General features: G+C 37.8%; 1 protein-coding gene across 1 annotated transcript; it reads left to right on the top strand.

The window, feature by feature from the left end:
- On the top strand, positions 1–18,481 carry CALB1 (calbindin 1). Its single transcript, XM_086742471.1, has 11 exons — positions 1–104; positions 381–457; positions 5,059–5,133; positions 10,006–10,089; positions 10,178–10,234; positions 13,000–13,077; positions 15,534–15,589; positions 15,685–15,724; positions 15,815–15,868; positions 15,993–16,064; positions 16,481–18,481. The coding sequence occupies exons 1-11, from the start codon at positions 23–25 to the stop codon at positions 16,592–16,594; spliced, it is 789 nt and encodes a 262-aa protein (XP_086598597.1). The 5' UTR covers positions 1–22; the 3' UTR covers positions 16,595–18,481.
- The last annotated feature ends 5,856 nt before the right edge of the window (positions 18,482–24,337 follow it).

Here is a 24,337-nt window from a genome sequence, read left to right as displayed (position 1 = left end):
CGCCCCCCGCACCCCCCGCGCCATGACGGCGGAGGCCCACCTGCAGGGCGTGGAGATCTCGGCCGCCCAGTTCTTCGAGATCTGGCACCACTACGACTCCGACGGTGACTCTTTCCCCCCTCCTCCCCACCCCCGGGGCGGCGGGGGCGTGGGGGGCTGAAGGGGAGTGGGACAGACCCGCGGGAGGCTGGGTCGGGGTGGGGGGGGAATCCCACCGCTCCCCGCCCTGGAGCTGTCGAGGGTTAGGGTCGGTGCCGGGGGAGGCGAGGAGCCCCCAGTCGTGGGGGGAGCAGACGGGCCGGAGACGTCCTTGCCAGTGCTGAGGAGCAGAGAGAGTTTGGAGGGAGCGGTGGCTGCAACCGTAACTCTTTCTGTTGTAGGCAATGGGTACATGGATGGGAAGGAGCTACAAAACTTCATCCAGGAGCTGCAGCAGGCGCGGAAGAAGGCAGGCTTGGTAGGTTTAACGTTTCGCCCCTCTTTTCCATCTTCTCCGGGAAAAAGGAGTTTTCCTGAGCAAACTCCGGTGCCCCGGTTCCTTCTGTTCCCTGTTGCTGTCAGACGGTTGATGCACTCGGCTCACCAGGCAAAGGGAGGTAGCTTGGTTTAGAAATCAGTGGGTTGCAAATGAAATAAATAATCTGCTTTGGAAAGGTGAGGCTGGGGTCCGTCTCCCTGGAGAGCAGATCCTGCTCACATCTTGGCAGGCTATGAGCTGGTGCTTCTTACAGTGCGTAAAAAGAAAAGTAAAGAAATGCATGTATGTTATCTTTTGGTCTTGGATGGGACCTTATCCCATTGCAATTAATCTTACCGGAGCCAGATATGTACTGATACTAAAAAAAACCAAACAAACAAACAAAAAAACCACCACCAAAAAAAAAACCCCTCACCTCAAGTTAGTTGGATTCTTGTTTTAATTTCTTACCTAATGGGCAGCACAGGCTGAAATGCATTTCTGCCCCTTGGTGGTCAGCAAATAGATCTGCAGATGACTGCTAACCACTTCTTGCCCTGCACTGGTTTTATATGCCAGGACTATGAGTACCAAATCCCAGTAGTTTAAATTGTTCAGAGAGACAGCAAAGGTTTTGACAATGCTGTCAAAACAATCCTGTGCATGAGTTAATAAAGCACTAATTATAAATTTCCCCCAAACTAAACCCACATGGGAAAAAAAAACAGAGAAAGACAGGAAAAAAAAAGAAAGAAATTCCATGTAAGGATCTGAGTTAAAATAGAAGTGAACCTTTTTAAGACATAAATTGCCTGTAAAATAATTGGTTTCTAACACAGGCCACCTAGCATCAGACTCAAATACATAACTTAATGAAATCAGTTTAAATCCATCTATGCTAAAAGACTTCTGAAGTAACAGAAAATAAAATTACAATTTATCTGGATGGCATGTGTGCATGGGAGAAGTGGATTTAATACCTCACGTAAGAATACCTCCAAACTGAGCAATAGCTTTCCAGTTACTAACTTTGCTTTAAAAGTTGCTGTGTAATTTAGAAGTAAATGAAAAAAAAAACCCAACCCAATATGCATCTTACTTTATTTTGTGTATCTTCTTATTAATTGTATGAGTGTAAACTTCATGCATCTGAAAATCTGTCTCCCAGTAATGCCTCTAATGTTACTGCACTCCATGTACCAGTTAATTCTTCTTACAGCCATTTGTGTAGCCACTAATTTTCATGAGTGTGAGTTTAAACTAAAACTAAAATACCAACCAACTCAAAAAAAAACCAGAAAATTTGGAAAAGGATGTGGTTTTTAGAGAGAAAAAGTCTATTATTTTTTTCCACTGGAAAGATTAAACACAACTTGATTACCTTTCAAGTATTGCAACACAACAAATCTCTCTTCTGTACTGAAGTGCAGGAAACTTAAATATGTCTATTAGAAAGAAAATATTAAAGCCTGTGTATATTTAGTAATGATGGCATTCTTAACAGAAATGCTGATCTATTATTCAGTAGTTTAAAAATTCATTAGAAGCTCAAGGAAAAATATATTTATCATTTTAAGATCAGATTCTTTTCTCTCTCCAAGCAGGTGTGCCTCCCTTCAGAGCCTGCTCAGAGTAACACAGAAAAGCCTCACAGGATTATTCTTATCTGCTATAAATTTCATAATTATGAATTTTTTAAAATAACCTCTGCCTGTATCTCAGACTATATTTTAAAAATGCTCAGGTGTTTAATTAAGTTTTCCTTGCCCATTTCTCTGATTCAAACCTGTTCTTTGAAGTGTGCTGCTGAAAAGAGCAGTCCGCAGTAGCAACTTCAAATGTGGTACCTGGTCTATTGGCTCTGCCTTTGGTAGATGCTACCTTCATCGCAGGAGTCTTTTTCTGGAGTATGGATATATGTCATCTTAGGTTTCAAATCTAAGCTGATTCTTGGATTTGAAGGCTCATTTGCCAAACAAGCATCTCATTAGTTCGTGTCTTGTCTCACGGGATACTAATTCAGTAGCTTCGAATTTCTATTCTTTTGCCAGAAGGGACACATTGAGAAAGTAGTGTAGGTTATATGTCATTTCCTTGGCTGTCCTTCCTTTAACACCCCAAAGCTTCTTTGTCATCATTAACTTCTGCATTTCAGGTCACTCTCCTGCTCACTATTTTTGAAATATTCAATTATGCATTCTTCATAGCTGGGTTTTACATCAGTCATGCCATATGCATTGAAGAATCACACTGATTCTGTCATTGAATAGGATGGTTTAACATTTCCCAGTATTCTGCCCAACTACAGAACGGTTCTAATTATGTTCTAATTCTAATCCTTTTATTAATCCACTCAGTAAGCCCATACTTTTGCAGTTTCTTTTTCTCAAACAGAGCAGTAGCACGCAGCCTGATTCATGCTGGCCCCGAAGGCTGGGTGTGTACTTGCAGGTTTTAGGGCTCAGGGTTTTCTTTGGTAATGCTACTTCTTTGTGCTTCATGCACTATGGTACATAGTGAATTGATCTGAAATCGTTCAAGCACCTTGAAAGAAATACCTCTCTTTTAAAGATAAAAGCTATGTAAGTGTATAAGCATAGCTTCCATTTATCGTGCCCCACATTTATGCGATACCTTCTCTATTTAAGTATGCCAGGTGCCAAAAGAAACTGTGGGGTATGAGTGACTAACGCAGAGGCTGATAAAGGGTCGACAGGTGGATCTCGGCTGGGTTATTCCACATCTGTTTCTCACTTCCTCTGCATATATAGGCAATGACAATATTGCTGGATGGAAATAAGTTATTTAATAGATATGTGTGAATGCAGTCACGTAAGTGTTTCTGTAGTGCCATCTATCCTTACATTTTCAAATCATAGTGAAAAAAAACTATATTTTTCTACAGCTCCACGTGGTTGGATAAGTGTCTTTTAAGTTTTAAAGGGGGAGACTGAGGTGTGAAGGGCTAGTTTCTTAATTTCAAACATTGAGCACTGTGTCTGTGTCAAGTTTAGGACTAGACTTGGTTAAATTTAGGAAAGTTTTTTTTGATGAAAACATTTATTTGAGTAACATCACTCAAATAACTCATCAAGCAGCTCAAGAGCAGCTGAAGTGAACACCAATTTAAAAAAAACACCTTTCTGAATAATATACTAGAGGACGAGCATCCTCTTTTGTTTAACCTGTAATCGGCTGTGCCTCCTTCAATGGCTGGACACTGTCTGGCACTGCAGAGCTGCTATGAGGAAGATTATTAAAATATTTAACCAGGACTAATTAAAATCCAGGTGTCTAAATTCTCCGTTCTATCTGCTAAGCAAATTTGTCCCCACTTTGGGATCATTAGATGAAAGGTGACATTGAAGTGCATTGTATTAATAACCACATCTCTAATTAAAGCCATGGCAAATTACTAACCTGCCATGGATGACTTTGACAGAAATAGGATACTAGGCCATGATTGTATCAGCTACAAGGAACTGACATTTTAGTTCGCTTTGGCAGCTGAAATTTGGAACAAACTACAATGGACTTTGTACAGCTGAGATTCCCTGTGTCTCCACTAAGAGAATCACTTAGGCCCTATGTGATCAGATCTACTATAGCAACTAAAACTTTAATTTCCAAAGACTGCTGTTTCTTAATCTATAACTATAGAATTGTCCATTATTTTTATATAACCCTGATTCTTGCTGCTTGGTTTTACTAGCTCACACCTATAAGAAATACACAAAAAGTTAGAAGTTCAGTCAGTATTGGAGGTTGATGGCAGCTCATATCAAGTAAGGCAAGTCAAGTTGAAGTGTGAAATAAAACATTTCTATATTCACCCCAAGGCTGGCACCTTTGCTGTAGCCTAGAGGGAGGATAGCCTTTAGAGAACAGTTGGATAGCAGGGACCATAATTTATATGAAGAACAATTACGCTGACTTTACTCTGTCGGATTTAAAGTACTGCTCAAAGTTTTCTCCCTCCTAAAATAGCCTCTCTACATTTCAGCAGTGACATTTTGACTCTGTTTTTATTATAAGCAAATACTAAACAATGAAAAATATTATATCATGATGAGTTCTTTCAGGGCTAAAATAGCATCCATTGTTCAGGAAAAGTCAAGTCAAAGATGTGGAAAGGCTCTTTTGGTGTTCAGATGTATTATACTGAAATGTTCCTTATTTTGAAAGATTTTGTACTGCCTGCAAGTTACTAATTTAAAAATGAAAACTGAGAAAATTGACTAGTAATTGCGTATGAACTTCACTGTCATCTTCTTAAACAAAGGGGCTGTTATACACATCTTCCAACACATCTGTCTTTATAATTTTTTCATTCTGTAAACTAAAATAGGAGTTCTAAGTATTTAGATGCCAATCATTCACACTGACTATAATATAATTCCTTAGGAAGTAAAAGTTATCACAGTGACATTACTCATGATTAAAAAATACTCAGTTTCATTTAAACTTGAGGAATCTAGCTACAGTAAGTGTGAGTATTTCATTAAATGTAGTATGTTATTTGGCAAATAATAGAAAATTCAAGTAAGTTTACATGTTTTTCTGTATCTTAAAGTAATCATTCTGTCATCGTAATTTTGTAGGATTTAACACCTGAAATGAAAGCTTTTGTGGACCAATATGGGAAGACTGCTGATGGAAAAATAGGAATAGTTGAGGTAAGATGGTTACTTTATAAAAAAAAGACTGACATGTTTATTTGTAGAAAATACATTTAGCACAGAACAATGAGAACATAATATGTAAATATTTTCAATTACACAGAAAATTTCTTCCTCTGTCTTAATATCTTTAGTATTTTTTTCACTAGTGAATTTTTTTCATTAACAAAAAATAAGATATTCCTTACCCCTCTCCAGACACTTCACTACACTTCATTTAACTTTGCATGCTTTATTCCGTACAAATAAGCATCAACAGCAATTTAGTTTCCCTGCAAAACAGACAAGAGCTTTATTTTAGAAACTGAAATTGTGAAAAGTAATGTGATTTATTTCTACCTACGATTTTGAACTAATGGTCTGTCACCACTCCTGTAGTGAAGATAACAGACAAGTGAACGCAATTGGGCAATCATTGTATGGAGTCTATTCTAAAAAAAATACATATATGGTAAGAGATGTTGAATTTAAAAAAATTAATAGTATTGTGATCCAGCTTGTGAAAGATAGGATTTCTTATGAATTCCTTTCTTGAACTTTAACAGAACTTCAGGCAGAAAATTCCCCTATTCCTTACTACCATGTTCTGAAGAGGTCAGAGATAACCAACCCCTTCTACACATACAGTTGCTCAACAGTTGTTTAATTCAGATAGCTTGCTAGGAAGAGGGGAACCATTGTGTTTTCCTCACTTTCATCGTACAGTGCTGCAAGTCAAAAAGGAGAGTTCGCTGAGTTATAGCCTGAGAAGTCACTTTTTCAAGCCTAAATATACGACTCATTTATGTCACTCTGAGTGCAATGAGACTGCAGTTTTATTATTAAATGCTATTATATATTTTTTTTTCTGATAATAAGAAATCTGACCTAGAGAGCTAATTAAGAAACAGCTGGAAATAAGCCAGGCCTGCAAAATTCCTACAGTAACCAACTTTGGGTCAGTATATAATTTTGATATAGAGGACTGAATAGAATCTGTAAAAGTCAATAGGAAGTATAATTGGTGATATAACAGATTGTTTCAGGGTATCTTTTCTCCTCTGTCATGTGTCTGAATTGCATATACCTGTTTAAATGCATATGTAATTATGATGAAATTACCATGGAAAATATGAACAGTTTGTTTCACTTGCACCTATAACTGATTTTTTTAAAAATGCATCTTTTGACAATACTTAGCATTGATCAAATAGTTCTGCATCTAAAAAGAATTAAGTTTTTATTTGGACTAACAAATTGTTTGGTTTTGGAATAACAAATGCTTATTCATTTGGTATTGAAGAATCCTATTTAATTTAGTATTTTTGAACATGTATAACAGTAAGCATTGTATGCAAGAAGAATGTGTAGACAGTGCCTGAAAAAGACTGTGTTTCTTTACTTAGGAAAGATAACTGAAAGTTTTGCCATTCAAATTCTAATTTTGATTCTGCAATTGACTTGATGGGTAAAGATGAGCAAATCTGGTAAGGCCCAATACTGTGCGGTGCGGTGATCACCACCCCATGGAAGCAATAGTGACAGTACTCAGGTCAGTGACTGAAGGGACTTTCTCCCTTAATGTAGCAGTTTCCTAACCCAATAGCTATATTTTATTTCACTGACATCAGCATGAAGCTTGATTTGGAAAGTGCTGATGGGACTCAGATGAAATGTGTTGTACGTGCAGAGCAGTACGGCACTAAAGTTGATATTTGGACTTGATTCTTCTTCCTTATAAATAAAAATGTCCAGCAATTCCAGACTGCTACATTTACTTGGTACATCAAATAGTTTTTTTTTTAAAAAAAAAAAAAGTGTACGAATGTTGTTTAAAAAGAAATTATGTAAATCCATTCGGACTCCCAGCCATCATAATGAATACCCCAGCACCTGATAGTAAATGTCCTAGCAAATAATGAGTTTTCAGGAAAGGTCTGTTGACTGAGATAAAGAGGAGGCCTGAATGGCTTCGCAGAGGAAGGAGTGGATTTTGAGCTCAGATTAATTGTTGATTCTGTGTTTGCAAGCACACTGCAGTCAGTTCACTAGCTTTTATCCAGTGCCCTCCGGCTAAAGGAAGAGCCTGTCTTGTCCACTTGCTTTTCTTTCACCTTTTGTACTCATTCAGACCAATGCTTTCACCAAAAGGTGGATGTGAAACCCAAGGTTTCGAAAGTCACAACTGTGGTAATTCCACATTCATATTATTTGAAGCTTACTGCTGCCATAAAAATAACTACTTATTAGCCTAAAATATTCTTTGTACTCTGTGTTGATTTTGTTTACTGGCAGTGGGGCCTACAGTGGCAGCTTCTGTAAGAAACTGCTGCAAGTTTCCCCTTTGTCCAGTGGACTCATCTGGGCCTAGGGCAGATCCGCCATTTTCTATTATAGGATTTTTAAAAGCTAATTCACTGTATTAGGTGAAATAAATTTTAAATAGCATTAAATATAAACTGAATTTACCTAGAGAATGATTTCTAGAAAATAGTTCAGATATTGCTTTGAGTACTGAGAGTATTTTTCCTGCTAGGTAACCTGCAAAGACTCAGCCTGCAGCTGAGCAGAGAGGAATCAAGCCAGTCTCAGGCTTTGTGGTTATTTACTCTGTTACTCAGAATGCAGAAATCACTGACATTCTCCACAAAAGCAGCAGAGCTCACAGAAATGCTCACTAAACTGCTATTGCTGCCATACGTGAACTTGTAGTGGTCTGCACTCTCATTCAAACACAAAGACATTGTCATTAGGAACAGCACCAGGTTTCCATCTTTCCCCGCTGTAGTGGTGTAACTGAGACTGGGAAGTCGAGCCAGTTTCCATACGATCTCCTCATCCCTGAGTAATGTAGAGTTTCCACCAAAAGCAATTTAATGCTATTGTTTGATGCATGAGCTTGGAGAACTGGACTTCCCTTTAGCTATATTGTTTCTATTACGAAAACACAAAAAATACTGGTTTTGGCAGAAGCCTGAGCTCACGCTGGATATTGAGCTACTACATCTTTGTAACCTAAAAGCTTGTGTTTTCCCCTGAGACTTACAAAGGGTGAGAGGTATAGCTTAAAATAAGGTAATTTTCTTCCAGAGGTAATATATTCTGTACCTCAGATACAGTTTGGTACTGTTTGTAAGCTGTTAATGGTTCTTTGGAAAGTTACTATTTTACCTTTACCCTTGCCCCTTGTACTATTTTACGGTGCCCAAAATTCACTTTAGTTAGCTATAGAGGTCCCACAAATGACAGCTTATTTATAATTTCCACACATGTAAACCCTTCTTCGTTGTCATAATCAGTCCCTTCCCCCAAACTCTGCTTATTATTATAATCAGTTTTCCCATTCAGCATTTGTTGTTGAGTCAGAATGTTGATTTAGTCTAAAAATCAAAGCTTCCCTGTCATCAGAGAAATAAAGAAATTTTTCCATAAATCAGTACCAACACATTTAGTTCCTGTGTACATATGAACAAGTACGTACTCACACATGTATATGCTATTTATAATGGAGCAGGTTTTGAAAGCTGCTGATAAAAACACATGGTTTAAGTTGATTGGGTTTGGTGTTCAGCCATTTAGCAAAAGCACTCAGGACTCTCTGATGGGTCTGACAGTCTGTCATCAGCTGCTCCATTTCTGTAAGGAGAGTGCTCTGATGTCTCTTTTCGGTTGTACCAACAAGAATACAAGTGATTCCTTGCACAGATAATTTTAGAGAAATGAGAGATCTGTCTCCGTACCCTTGTTGTGCCTGTGGGGTGAGAGGGAGAGCTGAACTCAGCTACGGCACCACTGAAACCCAATAAAAAAGCCTGAGCAGTTAGGCAATAGTACTGAAATAGACAGAGCAAGGGATTTGAGGCTGTGAAATTAATGCAGAAAAACAAAAATTTGAATAAAAATTTTAAGATGGGGCTCCAGGAAGTCTGCAGATGTCATTTTTCATCAAAGAATGCAGCTAAGAAAGATTTGTCTATTTTGTCTTCCTAGTAAGCACAGCTGGTCTATTCTTCAAGTAAAAAGTTTTCTTTAATCAAAACACATTTCATACATTCTGGGGACAGAAAAAAAATATTGGGCTTTTGTTAAAAACAAATCATGATTCTACATTAAATTATACAGCATACTCTCTATCTCCTACATTTGTCACTTGCCAAAATTGAGTTATAGTAAATGAACATTTTCAATAATCAGTACAATAATGTCTGATTTTTTAAAAGCCTTTTGCAGCTCAGAGGCATTGGAAGAACCACCCCTGATTTTGCAGGGCTAAAAGCCCTTTTGATTTCTTTCTGGTATTTATAGCTCTTCTTGAACACATCTCTGTGCCTGACAAATGATCACTGGTTGCCATTCCCTTACCCTCCCCGCTTTCTTTTTTCCTCCTGGCTTTTACGTATATTTTTCTATCTACCTTACACATGTGTTCTTCATGTCAGTATACCTCTCTCCTCTTCCTCAGTATCTGTGAGTAGTCTGTTTTCCTCATTTTCTTAATTCATGGTCCTTCACACTTACCCTCTAAACATCCTTGCATTATGCTTTTCCTTCATGCCAGTTCCAAGGTTTTCACCACAGATCCTCAGTCTGCATGGATGAAATTTTTCCCTTCTTTCCCCAGCTACCCCTTTGGTAAAGTGCTGTCTCACTCCCTTCTCTCAGACCTCAGTTCTGTCTGACCTTGATGAATATGGCAAAGCTGCAAGCCAGAAGCCTTTCAGAGGCATCTTCCAAACATTTCTGTAATATGATGAAGCTTCCCATGGAGCCACAATAGGGCAGTATCAGCACAAATTTCTTACTCTATAAAAAAAAATTATCATGATCTTTTACAGGCTCAGCTAGCCTAATGAAGAATCAAAATTTAATCTTTCTTAAATTCTGTTACAGCTTGCTCAGATATTACCAACTGAAGAGAATTTCCTGTTGTTCTTCAGGTGCCAGCAGCTAAAGTCAAGTGAAGACTTCATGCAGGTACAGTATGAAAAGTTGCCTTTTCTAAAATCATACAGGACCTCCTTGCCATAAATACATCATTAAAGTATTCACATTCTAATTGCAGACATGGAGAAAATATGACAGTGACCACAGTGGCTTCATTGATTCTGAGGAACTTAAGGTAAACCAATACCTATGAGTGTGCACATGAGAACAGACATTGGATTACAGCCTGTGCTGCTATTCTCTTTCTTCAGATACCACCCATGCATGTTTTTGCATTTCAAACATGACTGAAAAGCAATATGATGAGCTGATGTTTTTATCGCCAGTACATTATTTAAAGTACAGCTCTAATCTGATCAATGTTTTTTAAAGTGTGTTTTAATTCAGATCAATGTTTGTCTCAAGTGATTCTAGGTAGCAAGTACTCCAGCTTAGAAGAAAGATTAAGAAAGCAAAATAGTCCTCTGAAAGCTATGTTGTTCTTTTTTTTGGTATATTAGGGATGAGAGCTGTTTTGCTGATTTTTTTCCTAAGGGCATCACTACCATTAATCACTATGCTGCTGGACAGATGATGGTTTCTCAAGTACGATGTAACCCTATAGTTTCCACTGCAATACTATTATGCTAACACAACTGGAATTGTGTTGCCCCTGCTTGGTTAACTTGATGGGATTTTGGTATCAGCACAAATGAGAGCAGAATTGAGGTTATTCCATTAGCCATCTCAGCCTTGCAGAGTTAACAAACCTTAGAACTGGAGTCATTAACAGAAATTTGTAGATGCTGAATCAGTGTCACAGAATCAGAGTGGTTGGAAGCTCATCTGGTCCAACCCTTGTGCTCAAGCAGGGCCACCTAGGCCTGGTTGCCCAGGACCGTGTCCAGACGGTTTCTGAATACCTTCAAGAATGAAGACTCCACAACCTTTCTGGGTGACCTGCACCAGTGCTCAGTCACTCTCATGGGAAGAAGTGTTTCCTGGTGTTCAGAGGGAACCTCCTATTTCAGTTTGTGCCTGTTGCCTCTGGTCCTGTCACTGGGTATCAGCCTCACTCTGTCCTCTTTGCATCCTACCTTGAAATATTTATATACATTGATGAGGTTCCCCTGAGCCTTCTCTTCTGTAGGCTGAATGGTCCCAGCTCTCTCAACCCTTCCTCATAGGAGAGATGTTCATATAGACTCTTTGAGTAGAAAGGTGCTATTTTCCACAGATCAATTGCACTTGATACATCACATTTTTAACTTTTCCCTTCCTCTTTGAGTTTGGTATCTGTGTGACGTTTGCCAAGAATCCTACCTGAAGGTAACCCTCAGGCAGATGAGCCCGTTCTTCTGCTGGCTGGTTGCAGCAGGTTGGTGTATCCAAATTTGGTACGATCAGGAGGAGGCCACACATGTAGCACTTGAGCGCTGTTAGATGATGCCTTAAGGACTGTTGCTGGCTGCTATAACTTCAAATATACTTTAAAAGGCAGGGTTGATCGAGGACCAGCTGAAGAATTAAGACATTTTAACTGGATCGCTAATAGTACCAGCTCTCTTGTGCTGTGAGACTTTGTCCGCCTCAGAGAAATAGGCCATTTTAACATTTTGAAAATAAGACATAAATGTCCAGTTTTATTTTTAGATGAGTATTTCTTGACATGCCCAAACATTTTAAGTATTTGCTATGTGAGGAGTACACCCACTTACAACTTTGTAAGAGAAATTTAAGCTGGAAATCAGGAAAACATTCTAACAATAGTAACAGCAATGGAATACATTGTCTAAGGGGGTGGCAGACTCTCCATCACTGCCTGTATTTAGGGAAGGTTTGGCAATAGCTTAGATCATACAATAACTCAGGAAGTTTAGATACAGGTGGTGGAGATGGACTGAACAGCCTTTCAATGCCCTTTCCAGTTCTATTTTTCATCAAATCACACAAAACTAAACATGTCTCTATAACGTCCACTTACAACATTTCAGTCATGTTCTTTTTATAGAAGCTACCAGGAAGCCCTTCCAGCACAGAGGGGGCCAGATTGGAAGAACTATAGCGGGTGTTACTCATATGACTATTGATATGGTTGCATTCAAGTTCAAGAATGTCGTCTATGTACAAATAGATTTTCTTATGAGCTACCCCATTTTCTAAATTGAATTGTGGCTCAAAATTCCACAAAGATAATGACACTCCAACTGATGACAGTAATTGAGTACTTCAGTGAGCACTGACAAGCATACAGACACGTCAGGTCTTGTGATGTCCTTGCTAATTTGATACTTTCTTTTTTAATGTCACAGATCTAGTACAGAAATTTAAACCACTGAATGGGTGGAAACAATACTATTTTTTAAAGTAAAAATGGCTGGTGTTTAAAGTCATGTGATACTATGTCAATTCTTATTAAAAAAAAATCCAGTGAAACTGGCTGCACACATTTAAAATACAAGGTAGGAAGGAACAACATAGGTTAACATTCACTTCTAGCACCAGGTGCTGCCATAGGCAAGGAGACAGCTTGATTAATCATTGATCTTTTCTGTAAAATTGTTCCTATGTTGCAAGAAGTGATTAGGCATCCAAGTTTTCAAGGAGACTCAAGGTTAATTAGTTTAGTTTACTGATAGAGCTGATTAGGAAGCAGTATACTTGAAAGCCAAACTATTTTTTCCAAATTCACAATACAGCAAATGGCATACAATGTAGAAAGTTTTATGAGTCACTTTTTCCAAATAAAACTGTGCAGAATACTTGAATTGATCAAAAGAAACTGTTGTATTCTTAGCTGTTAATTACTACTTCTTTTCATACTTACTTGGAACTTCAGCAGTAAATACTAAAGTGGGAGTCAAACAGTATTTCCCATTACTGTCATCTAAAGTTAGCAAGTCAAGCATTTTATACAGTAGATTAAAAAATCATCTATTACTCTTCTATTTATTTTAACAGAGCTTCTTGAAAGATTTATTACAGAAAGCAAATAAGCAGATTGAAGACTCGAAGCTAACAGAATACACAGAAATAATGGTAAGATTATTTACAGGCATATTTCATCAAGACTGGATTAATCCAAACTCTGTTTATCTTTAGCCACTGGAAGGCTCCAAATGAGTTAGAGCCCCACGAGGTCCTTATTAGGCTAAATATGCCATTGCAACAGAGAGACAATGGTGGCATCCAGCACTGCAAGTGCTTCTGCAGCTGCAGAGCTCTGATGGGCAGTTTCATTGCTGCTTAAAAAAGAAAGTTCAAGAATTTTGAACCTTCTTGGGATTTACATAATATTAGACCATACCATAGTATTTTCCTCCATTATGCTTCCTTGTGCCATTAGTTGTAAAACTGAAGTCTTCACAGCTCATGAGAGAAAAATTGTACCTCTTGTAAGATTAATTATATTGCTATGTGTAGATTAAGTCAATTTGGAGGTACTTTCTATGTTTGACCTTCTTACAGTGCTGTGGTGTCCGTCTCCTGTCTTAAAAGCCATCACTGCATGGTGAGGTCTTACTAGATTTACAAACATCTCACCCTTTCCTTCTTCCTCCCTTCAAGAAGGAGAAACTGATGTTTTAGATAAACATTAGAACAAAATTGTCAATTCTCTGGCCTTAAATCAGCCTGTCCTTGGAGCACTCTGTCTGCCCCACTGCTGTGGTGCTCCATGGTAAGGACCAGTATTGGCATCTGAGTGGACTGTTCAAGAAACAAAAAAACTCAGAATTCTTGTCTTCAGGAAATGCATAACACTACTTTTTTTGTTTGTTTGTTTTACCAGCTTAGTTTTATCCTAAAATATCTTTAGAAATCAGAAGTGTGCTAGATAAACACATTAGCCCTCAGACTGACCTGAGAATGGCTCATCAAAACTTCTGTTTTTACTGGCAAAAGTCTTCTGGTTTGTTGTACCAGTACAAACCATTTACCTAGAATTGTCATTATTTATTCAGTGGTGTAGCTAACTCATATCCCTTTCATTCAGGGACCTTTTTGACCTTCATCTTAGTGTGCTCTAAGTTCTGGCCTCTGCAGAGAGACACAATGACAAAGAATTAACAGCAATAAGAAAGAAATTATAAGGCCAGCTCTCCCATCATCTCCTCAGAAAGTAGAAATGAAGACTAATGGAAAACATACAGTCCTGAGCAGCTGCAGGAAGGCACAGCCAGTCACTAACAACCCATCAAAATACAAAATATGTTGACTTCACAGCTACCATTGCTTACCTCCCCGAAATGCAAATCTCCTGTCACAGGAAATGCATGCAAGGCAGATGCTTTTATACAAGGAAAGGAAGTATTAAAAGGAACCAGGGTGTTATGTAGAAATAAATGTTTATAAAATTGGTTTCTTTTCTGGTCTCCTTTGCCATTTATTGTGTATTAACCAGGAGAAATTTGATCTGTTTTTATGGCATTAATTCTGTCTTTAAAAGGATATACACTTATCCCAGGACAGGATGCCACTTTCCTTGTATCTAAAAATTACATCTGAAATTACTGTGATTGAAAGGGATGGGATGGAGTGTGGGTGGCGGTGTTTTCAGTACAATGTCTAACAACGTTTTGTACAGTTTGATGCTTTTGTGAGCAAAGGCAAAATAATACTTGAAAGTAGAAAAGCTGAACTATACAGACATAAAAACTGGGAGAGGAAGTCTCACGTAGGTGTAATATCTCCATCTACTTCTAATGATAAATATAAGCTGTTTGTCCCACTCAGGCAGCAGGAGCTCATGCTTTCAAGGGCTCAAAGGAAAATACTTTAATACAACAGGATGATTAAAAATTATTAGAAATAGTATTCACTTATTTTGTGAAAACACATTAATATATTTATTTCTATAATTTGATTATAATTATTCAGAGACATTTAATTTACTGTTTTCATACCGCCAAAAAATGTGATCATCTACAGCATCTGTTCACTCTTTTCTTGAAATATATCACAGAAACAGGATGTGATCTTTACTTAAATATTTAGATCTAGCAGCCAATTGAATGAAGTGTCTGTTATTTTCTGTCTAAGGAATTGAATGTTTTGGATTCTATTGAATTTTACCCGACTGTTTTTTCACCTTTATGAAAAGAGAATAATGATGCTAATATCAGACCATGACATGAAGTCAAAAGTAAAATGTTATCATGTCAACACTCTTCTCATGTATAAATAATTACACATGTGTTTGTCATATGGGACATTCATCACTGTAGGCAGGTTAAGACTTACCTTACAGTAGTTAATCAGAATTGTTCATCTGGTTTCTTATCAGGCTTTTGCAGTAGAATTAATTACTATAAATTACTTCTTCTGTCCTTTAAATAAATGTATTACACAGCAAATGTTACATATTAAAACCTGGGGCCATCATTTCAGCATGAAATAAAGGATAAATTTCATTGAATTTAAGTTTTCCAAAGAAATGTTTTCTTCATTATGTTGATTAATTTTTATTAGTAATGTAAAGTCATATCTTTTTTCAGCTCAGGATGTTTGATGCAAACAATGATGGAAAGTTGGAGCTTACTGAACTGGCCAGGTATGTCTTCTGTCTCTTTTCACAACAAATATCATGTATTGATTGCTCTTATGGAAACAGTTAAATATCCTGACCTTTGTTTTTTCTCTCCAAAGACTACTCCCTGTACAGGAAAATTTTCTTATTAAATTTCAGGTATGAATATTCACATTCTTAAGGTAACCTGTTAATCATCACACATAACTGGTGTCATTAATGGATTTTTTTTTCCCTTTGGGCATTTAGGGTGTCAAAATGTGTGCAAAAGAATTCAATAAAGCCTTTGAGATGTATGATCAAGTAAGTCTTCAAAAAACCTTTTTATTAATAATGTGGTTTGATGGCACTTAATTTGTGGAAAACTAGCCATAACCTCTGAAATTAAAAAAAAATATTTAAAATTATCTTTAATGTTATTTTTCAGGATGGCAATGGCTATATAGATGAAAATGAACTTGATGCACTACTGAAGGATCTCTGTGAAAAGAACAAAAAGGTAATCCTAGAGGGGTTTTTTTCCCCTTAGAGATCAGATTTAATTTGGATTTTAAGGACACTTTACTCCACCCAATTAAGATAAATATAGAGCTTCTAGGTCATAATTCCTGAAGTTAAAGTAAAACTAAAAAAGTTGGCAGAAGTCATAGCAGTTTAAGTCCTGAACTAGGGGAGCTGTGATTACAGAGCGGCACTCAAAAGCTTGCTTCTGAGATGTCAGCTATCAGCAATCTAACACGTGGCTATAATATGGATAACATACAAACACATAAACAACATCTGCAATGTGTTACTATTGGACAGGCTGAGAATAGCACTTTTTATTTTTTTTTTCTCATTTTCTGCCGTTGGAAGCAAACTTGTTCATGCTGGTAACTAAACAGGATTATAAAGCATTATCTGTTCTTTAAATAGGAATTAGACATTAACAACCTTGCGACATACAAGAAAAGCATCATGGCCTTGTCTGATGGAGGAAAGCTTTACCGAGCAGAACTGGCTCTTATTCTCTGTGCTGAGGAAAACTAGAACTCTTCTCTCATGTCCACTTAACTAGTGATGTACTCTATCTACACAATAACTGTGCACTATAAGAGAGTAGGCTGTATTTTTAAACTGCATATAGAAAATTAGCCAGGATGTGTGGCACATTCCTTTCAGTTTGTTTCTATACTGTTTGTAATGTACAGTTTTTGTAACAATAAGATTGATAAAGAGAATGTCTATGTTTGGGCCAGTCTGTATATTCAAAAAGAAACTAAAATATGTTGGGGTTGGTTTTGGTTTTTTTTTGCTTTCATAAACACAGCTTGAAAAAAAATTAAACCTGCTGGCATTGCTGTGGTCATCATATCCTTTGACACTTGCAACATTTCTTGTTGAACTACATAACAAAAAGGTCTACAGATACCTTTCCCCATTACAACTACATGGAGGCTTTTTAATGCAAAACATGAATTCAGATTAAATATTATCCAGGTCTGAAATAGGAAAGAGATGTTGGCATGTCTGATTTACAAAATTTAACAAGGCACTAAGAAAAATCTTCAGTTGTCAAACCACCCACTTACAGGTCTGTGCTCTCTGCAGTTTTTCAATTACTCTTCTCATTACAAACTCATAGCACATAGACAAAGCATTTATGTGGGATAGATCTCCACACAGTAGTTGACAAAAATATAGTGTTTTCAATAGAGCTGTTTAACTTTACTGAATTTAAACATAGGCACTTCTGAAATAAATGCCTTTAATCTGTCTTGGAATCCTGGCTGAATGACAGGTAGTATAGTTAATACACAGATTACCATATGATATTGTAAGTGTACCTTTCATGACTATTGCTGTGTCAGAGAATATGACAATCCATTTTCTAAACTATTTTCACATTTTGCAGGTTATAATTATTCTAGTAAATTGCTGTTTTTACATCATATTCTGTGTAATCTATAATTAAATTTAATATCCTAAGATTGTTGGTGTCTAATTTGTCTATCTCCTAGATTCATTTTCTGTACCATGTAAAGGACAAAACAATTATTTAAAAAAAAATGTGCCTCCTTGGATCTTACACTGAATTGCTAATCTATAATAATAGTATTAAAATTAACACTAAATGAAGCAAAAGATCTAGTACAGATTTTATATCCATTTAGTAATTTAGTTTACATGGTGGGCTCTGCTTTTTATTATGCTAGAGAGGTATTTTTAAAATGAGAACTATAATATGGAAACAGCCCTGTCTTCTTGTGTCTTTTATTTTTTTTGCCTGGCTCCTTTTTTACCTTACACCAGTTTTATGCCAGACAACTCCATGAATGCCCAGGCCATTGTTCCCACCAGGTACTGATGCAGGAAGGAAGCTGGGCTGCGTCTTAAAGCCAGTAAACCTACGTTGCCTCTGTGTACAAGTGTTTCAGAAGTAATTCCAGGTTAGCAGATTAGTGATACACAACTTCTCAAATGCATCTCTGTGTCTTATTTAACAAGCAGAAGCAAATGCATTTTATTTGAAACGTCTCTCAAACAATGAGGCTCAGGTCCTTCAAGATTAAGTCACTGAACCCCCACTGAAATGAATCCTTGAACTCCTCCGGTGAAGTCAAGCAACTAAATAACATTTCAGGAATGGTCTAATAGCCTTCTGAGTCTAATGGCCTTCTCCAGCCTGAGTCTTGGAAAGTTAAGACGTAGATGGTGCAGGATGGGGCCTTGCTGAAAAAAGCCACACAAAAGTTAAAGTAAGATCAAGCTAGCTTGTTCTCAGCTTTACTCCCACTCCATGCACAGGGACTGAACTTCTCACCGGCTTGTTCTCTTTTTTCTATGCAATGTGAAATACAGTTGTATATGTTAAGTGAACGAACAGTGAATCTGCCTATCAGTACAATAAAAGATTGATATTGTTCGTACTGTGCACTTGAAACCCTGGATTTTGCCTTATTTTAACATTTTGAAAGAGCAAAGGAAAAGAAAAAAAGCCCAAAACTTGTATGTAAAAACATGATGTGACTGTTTGCCAAAATCATTACAGTGGAAGATAAAGCGTTTAAAGTGTTTTGACAAAAAGTCATCACAGAAACTGGAGTCTGTCCTCCTGAACATAAGTAGAGGTACCTGTCGCAGGTCTGTTCTGGAGTCGCCCTTCTCCTGCTGCTGCTGCCCAGCAGCTGGCTCTGCTGCGGAGCACGACACAGAAAGCTGGTCTGGATGCCCCAAAAGCAGAATGTCTCCTGCAGTAATTTCTCATAAAGAAAACTTGGATTAAAAGACAGTAATTTTAAAAACCTTGTTCTAGCAAGGGTGTCTTCTCTGTCAGTGCAAAGCAAAGTGTAGCAAATACGGGTAAGTCAAAACTGCCGTAAAAACTCCAGGGCAGAACTCTTAAAAATGTCAGGGTTGGGGCAGAATGAGGCTTGGGACAATGAAAGAGATGATGACAGGGAAGACTGCAAGCTGCTTTCTTCTGGTAGACTTTTGGTGACCAAAAAAGAAAAAAAAAGATTGAAAGTAAAATAGTAGCATGCACAAAAATTAATCAAATGAGGGAGTGCGGGTAGGCTGTATTCCTGCTGAACAGAGAAACTGGCCAACAGGTAGGTACAAGGGGATCGATTTTACTGAAGTTGTTAACCATTTCACTATTTTAAAATATATATTTTCTTCAAATAAATACTCAAAACACTGGAGCTAGTAAATACTCAAATACAGTCCTACAAATTGCAAACAAGTATTCTGTGCAAAACTTCAGCCCGTTCTGGTGTAAATGCATACAGATGAAAACTTACCACAGTACTTGCTATTCAAATTAAGAAGGTGATTTTCTATTAATTTTAAAACACAAAGCAGCAAACTTTTACTAGTGCTCAAAGAAAAAAAAAAATCCAGTAACTATTATGCCCTCTAAAAATCTCTGTGTTTGCTGACAGATGTAAACCTTAACAGTACCAGGCGAGGCAGAGTGCCTCCTCATCCAAGCCACTAAGACTGTCCATCTAGCAGCTGTGATACAAACCAGTGTCCGTTATGGAGGTTATCATGCTAATTTTCACTAATGATTTAATTAGGACTGAACACGGTCCTTGAAGCGAGGGATTTGGCTTTTGTTCACTGCTGCACTGTTCTATCCTGAACATTTCATGCACAGTATCATAGCACCAGCTTAACCCCCCGTTTACAACTTAGTTATGCATCTTTGAAAAGATTACCCACACAAGATTGCAAAATTTCTAGACAGACAGAATAGACATTTCTATCCTGTCAAATACAGATCAGGATGCTGGCAGCCAGCAGCGCTTTTACATAAGATGAACCTCATCTCACAAAAGATGCACATGCTGCTGCTGAACTCCACTTAAATGAGGATTAAGTCTTTGTTTCATTAGACGACATTGGCTTTTTCTGATTAATTTCCATTTGGCATCTTGTGCATTTATACTAAGCTGTCATCATAATCATGGTTCTAATCGCTGGTTGCACAGGCATACTGAAATCCACACCTACTGTGTCTACAGGGAGGCTCAGAATCCGTATGTAGGCACCCAAATATATGTGGCCTGATTTTCCTGAAGTGCTGAGCACCTCCAAATCCCTCTGAAATCAATGGAAGTTGTTCGGCACTAATTAAAAGCAGGCCAATGCACCAAGATCCCAAAGATCATTTTATTTTACTGCATATTAAATTATAACATGAAATACTGGGGCTTTTACCTCGGTTAAAGTGGAATAACATGTTTAGCAGCTACAACACAAGAAGCTCCATGGAGTTAGAGGAAGTTACAAATTTCCTTGCTCTTCAGTGCCTTTACTTACATGTGATCAGCATGTGAATAAAAGGAAAGATAAATAAGCAGTTCACATGCCAATGGACTTAGAAGCCAGTACAGACAGGTAAGAACCTATAGCGCTCTTAAATAGTGTCTTGTGCTTGTAAATTGGTAAAAAATAGCAATATTCTCAACAGTAATGAAATATTAAAGAGGAGGGAATTCCCAGAAATAGAAGAATCAAGGATTGACAGGAGTTCTAGTATCATAGCAAAAAGGTAATACAATTAATTAATAATTTATTATTATTATATAATGAATAATTTTAATAACTTGTTTATAAGCATCTACTATAATATCACTTTTACAGCACAGAATTAATCTAAGTAATAGTAATAGTCAGGTTCAAAGACAGTAAATCATCAACTGATATAAAAAGGATAATTTCAGGATTTAATCAAGCAAACAAGATATACTGTTCAGTTGAAAACAGAGACTGAATCCTCCTTTGCGAGTGTCTCTCAGCCGAGTTCATGGAAGTGTTAACATCTTTGACTGATGAGTCACGCAAAAGTCATTTTAAAAAAAGGAATTCAGATTCCAGTAAAAGTTTTCCATGTAATCCATGAGAATGAATCTGCCTCTGCAACCATACTGACTCCATGCATGATCTCTGATATATACCATAACCTTTTTTTCTGACTCGTCCCACCACTTTATTATCCCTCCAACTTCATCTCTGTAAAATTATAATGCCACAAAGCAATAAACTTTTCATACTCCTTTACTTTGAGGCTCACTGGCAAGTTGAGGTAGGGTCAGGAATGTAACAGCCTCAGAGCAAATATGTCAGCATAAGACTGTGTAGAATGGGGATCCAATCTGCTACCATTTTTGCTATGTTTTGAATAATGTAACATTAACAACTGTGCTTTATGTCAGTGATATACAAATGTGATGGTCTGCGCAATAAAAAACTGCAGAGCATGCTTATGGATTGGGCACCTCTTAAGATTTAGGGTATTTTATGCCTCTTTCAGGACAGTGTCATCCTTGTGGGCATTTAGGAACAGGTTCTTTTGGAATTTCCAAGCCAAGCCAGATACCACCTAGGTTAAGCGGTCACTATAAGGCTACTTTCTCTTGTCCTTTTTCTGTGGTTCAGATGTCATGCATTGTTTTTTTAGTATCAAACAATTAAATTGCATTTAGGTAAAACATAAACTTGAGATGCTCAAGATTCACCTCTTCACAGTAACATTCCTCTCCTGTCTCTAACAAGTCTAATGCCTCCTTTAGCAAAGGAAAATAATCCAAGCCAGACTGACTATTCCATTCTCCTGCAGAAGTGGACAGCTAAATCAGAGTTATGTTTTTTGACATAACTAAGTCTATATATTAGGAAATATTGTATAAACTATTCAGTAACATTTAACTCTTTAAAAAACACTATATGCTGTTTCTAAAATCTGCATCAACACACTGTATATACATCATGTCAAGACAGAATGTTCAGAATCTAAAAGCAACTAACCTGCAGTTTGAAATGGATGTCATTGGTGTAAGTAAGATAAAATAGACTCTATTCTTATTATAGATGCTCATTAAAATTTAAAATGTGCTTTCTGGTTCTATCACTGAATAACATGTTTTAAAAATGTTTTGTTGCAACTATACAATTAATAATTCATTTAGCTATGGATAGTAAACAGGTAGAAGAAGACACTTCGGAAGCAACACCTGTTTCTGCAAGTGATAAATGTTCCATTATTGAATAAAGACCCAGTATCTATGTACAAGACAGGTTTTCAGAGGCCTCCCTTCAGTACTCTGACCTTACCAAGTAAAGCGAAAAAAACACGACCTTGAAGGACATCTTCCAGTAAGTCTGATGGTTCAGTCCCCGAAAGGTTCATTATGAATTAGAGTTCCTCCTAGATGCAAAGTTGGCCTGAAACTCTCCGATGAGTAGGGCAATTAAGGAAAGACCAGGATTTTGTCATTTTTTAATTTTAGGTCAAGAAGGACTGCTGATTTTAAACTGCAAAAGCACTTGAAATGCTTTAAGTACTTTTGCACAGGAACTCATTGCCTTTTACTGTGGAAGAGCAACTTTTCTGAACTGAGCTCCAAACAGTTTACTTCTAAACAAAGGACATAACACAGACAAAGTAACATTATAGAGGTAGTTGAGCCAAAGAATAGTGGGTCTGTGTGTTTAAAGCCACATAATGGATTTCTGGAATTTACTGTCAGTAGGCATTACATCGAAACACTGCAGCACCTATTGCTGAAATATTTGGACGAAAATAATTGCAGTAGAGCTACGCTTATCCTCCTTTTCTCCTCTGTCCTTCCTTCTCCATCTTACATTTCCCCTGTCAAAAAAAAAGTCTCTGTTTTCTGTATCTAAAAAGTACATTAACTAGCACATAGGATTAAACAAAAAGCAAGCAAGATTCAGAAAAAAAACGAGTACTGTTACTAGTATTTTACATGTAGGGAACAGAGATGGACTAAGAACACGTGGCAGCCAGCAGCGCTTCCTAGCCCCCAGACTCAAAGCCAATTACAGACTTGACCCTAACTTATTCTGAGACTAGGCATGGTAATGTGCTTCTTTTCTTGATCTTTTCCCCCTGTACCCCACCTGGGACGTATGTTTTGTGAGCTAAAAGAATGTGTCAGTCTCCTTGCTTCAGATGACCAGTGCCTGAGGGAATGCTGCAAAGTGCACTTGCTCTGCTGTTCAGATGCAAGAGAAATAACTTAAGGTCACACAAAGTGACCAACAGGGGGGTTGGACGAGATGACCTTTAAAGGTCCTTTCCAACCCAAACCATTCTATGATTCTATGAAAGTCTGTGACAATATTGGAGACTACTTATCTTCAATCTCAGTTCAGTACTTCAGCCACATGACAAACTTTCCTGTAGCAAAAGTCATACGCACCCATGGATGCAAGAGACCAGTGGGACCTTATTTGTATTGACAGCCAGAAGATACTCTACAGAATACCGTAAAGAAATACTTGACCATACAACAGTTCATAAACGTACCTTTGAATTGTTTTTCTGAAAAACTTTTTTTTCCAAGTGTCAAAGCCTTATATGCAACTGTGTTCCATACAAAGAGAAAACTTAATTATATACAAAGGATGATGAGCAAAGAACAGTATATATGGGCCTAACTTCTCAATTAAGTCACTAATTGGGGAATAGAGACAGATATCATAGAATGGTTTGAGTTGGAAGGGGCCTTCAAAGGTCATCTAGTCCAAGCCCTGCAAGGAGCAGGGACAGCTTCAACTAGATCAGGTTGCTCAGAGCCTCATCCAACCTGGCCTTGAATGTTTTCAGGGATGGGGCATCCACCACCTCTCTGGGCAACCTGTTCCAGTGTTCTACAACCCTCCTTGTAAAAAATTTCTTCCTAGTATCTCATCTAAATCTACCTCCCTCTTTTTTGAAACTGTTACCCCCAGTCCTGTCACAACAGGCCCTATTGAAGAGTCTCTCCCCAGCTTTCCTGTAGGCCCCCTTTAGGTATTGGAAGGCTGCTATAAGGTCTCCTCCGCAGCCTCCTCTTCTCCAGGCTGAACAGCTCCAACTCTCTCAGCCTGTCCTCATAGGAGAAGTGCTCCAGCCCTCTTACCATCTTCGTGGCCTCCTCTGGACCCTCTCCAACAGGTCTATGTCCTTCTTATGTTGTGGACTCCAGAACTGGATGCAGTACTCCAGGTGAGGTGTCACCAGAGCAAAGGAGCAGAATCACCCCCCTCGACCTGCTGGCCACGCTCCTCCTAATGCAGCCCAGGATGTGGTTATGTTAGAATTTGATCTTGACATTACACCTACCAAAAGCCAAGGTGCTATAAAAAAAGTGCTACATTATATTCATGAGACACCTTGAAGGCTGCTATGATAAACACATTTGCTTTTTTTTTTATTATCAGTGGCATAGGTGTTATTCAATCCCGCACAGGACCACCACTCTCAGGAGAAAGCTA

Source organism: Chlamydotis macqueenii, chromosome 2 (assembly GCF_036417535.1).
Source record: "Chlamydotis macqueenii isolate bChlMac1 chromosome 2, bChlMac1.mat, whole genome shotgun sequence".
NCBI classification, from domain to species: Eukaryota; Metazoa; Chordata; class Aves; order Otidiformes; family Otididae; genus Chlamydotis; species Chlamydotis macqueenii.
This window is presented reverse-complemented; position numbering and strand designations above follow the sequence as displayed.

What these genes read in the sequence shown, in the direction of transcription:
- CALB1 (XM_086742471.1), top strand. Translation starts at nt 23, where the DNA reads ATGACGGCGGAGGCCCACCTGCAGGGCGTGGAGATCTCGGCCGCCCAG. An exon ending in CAGAATACACAGAAATAATG is followed by an intron (nt 13,078 to 15,533) that starts GTAAGATTATTT and finishes ATCTTTTTTCAG; the next exon opens with CTCAGGATGTTTGATGCAAA. An exon ending in TCTGTGAAAAGAACAAAAAG is followed by an intron (nt 16,065 to 16,480) that starts GTAATCCTAGAG and finishes TTCTTTAAATAG; the next exon opens with GAATTAGACATTAACAACCT.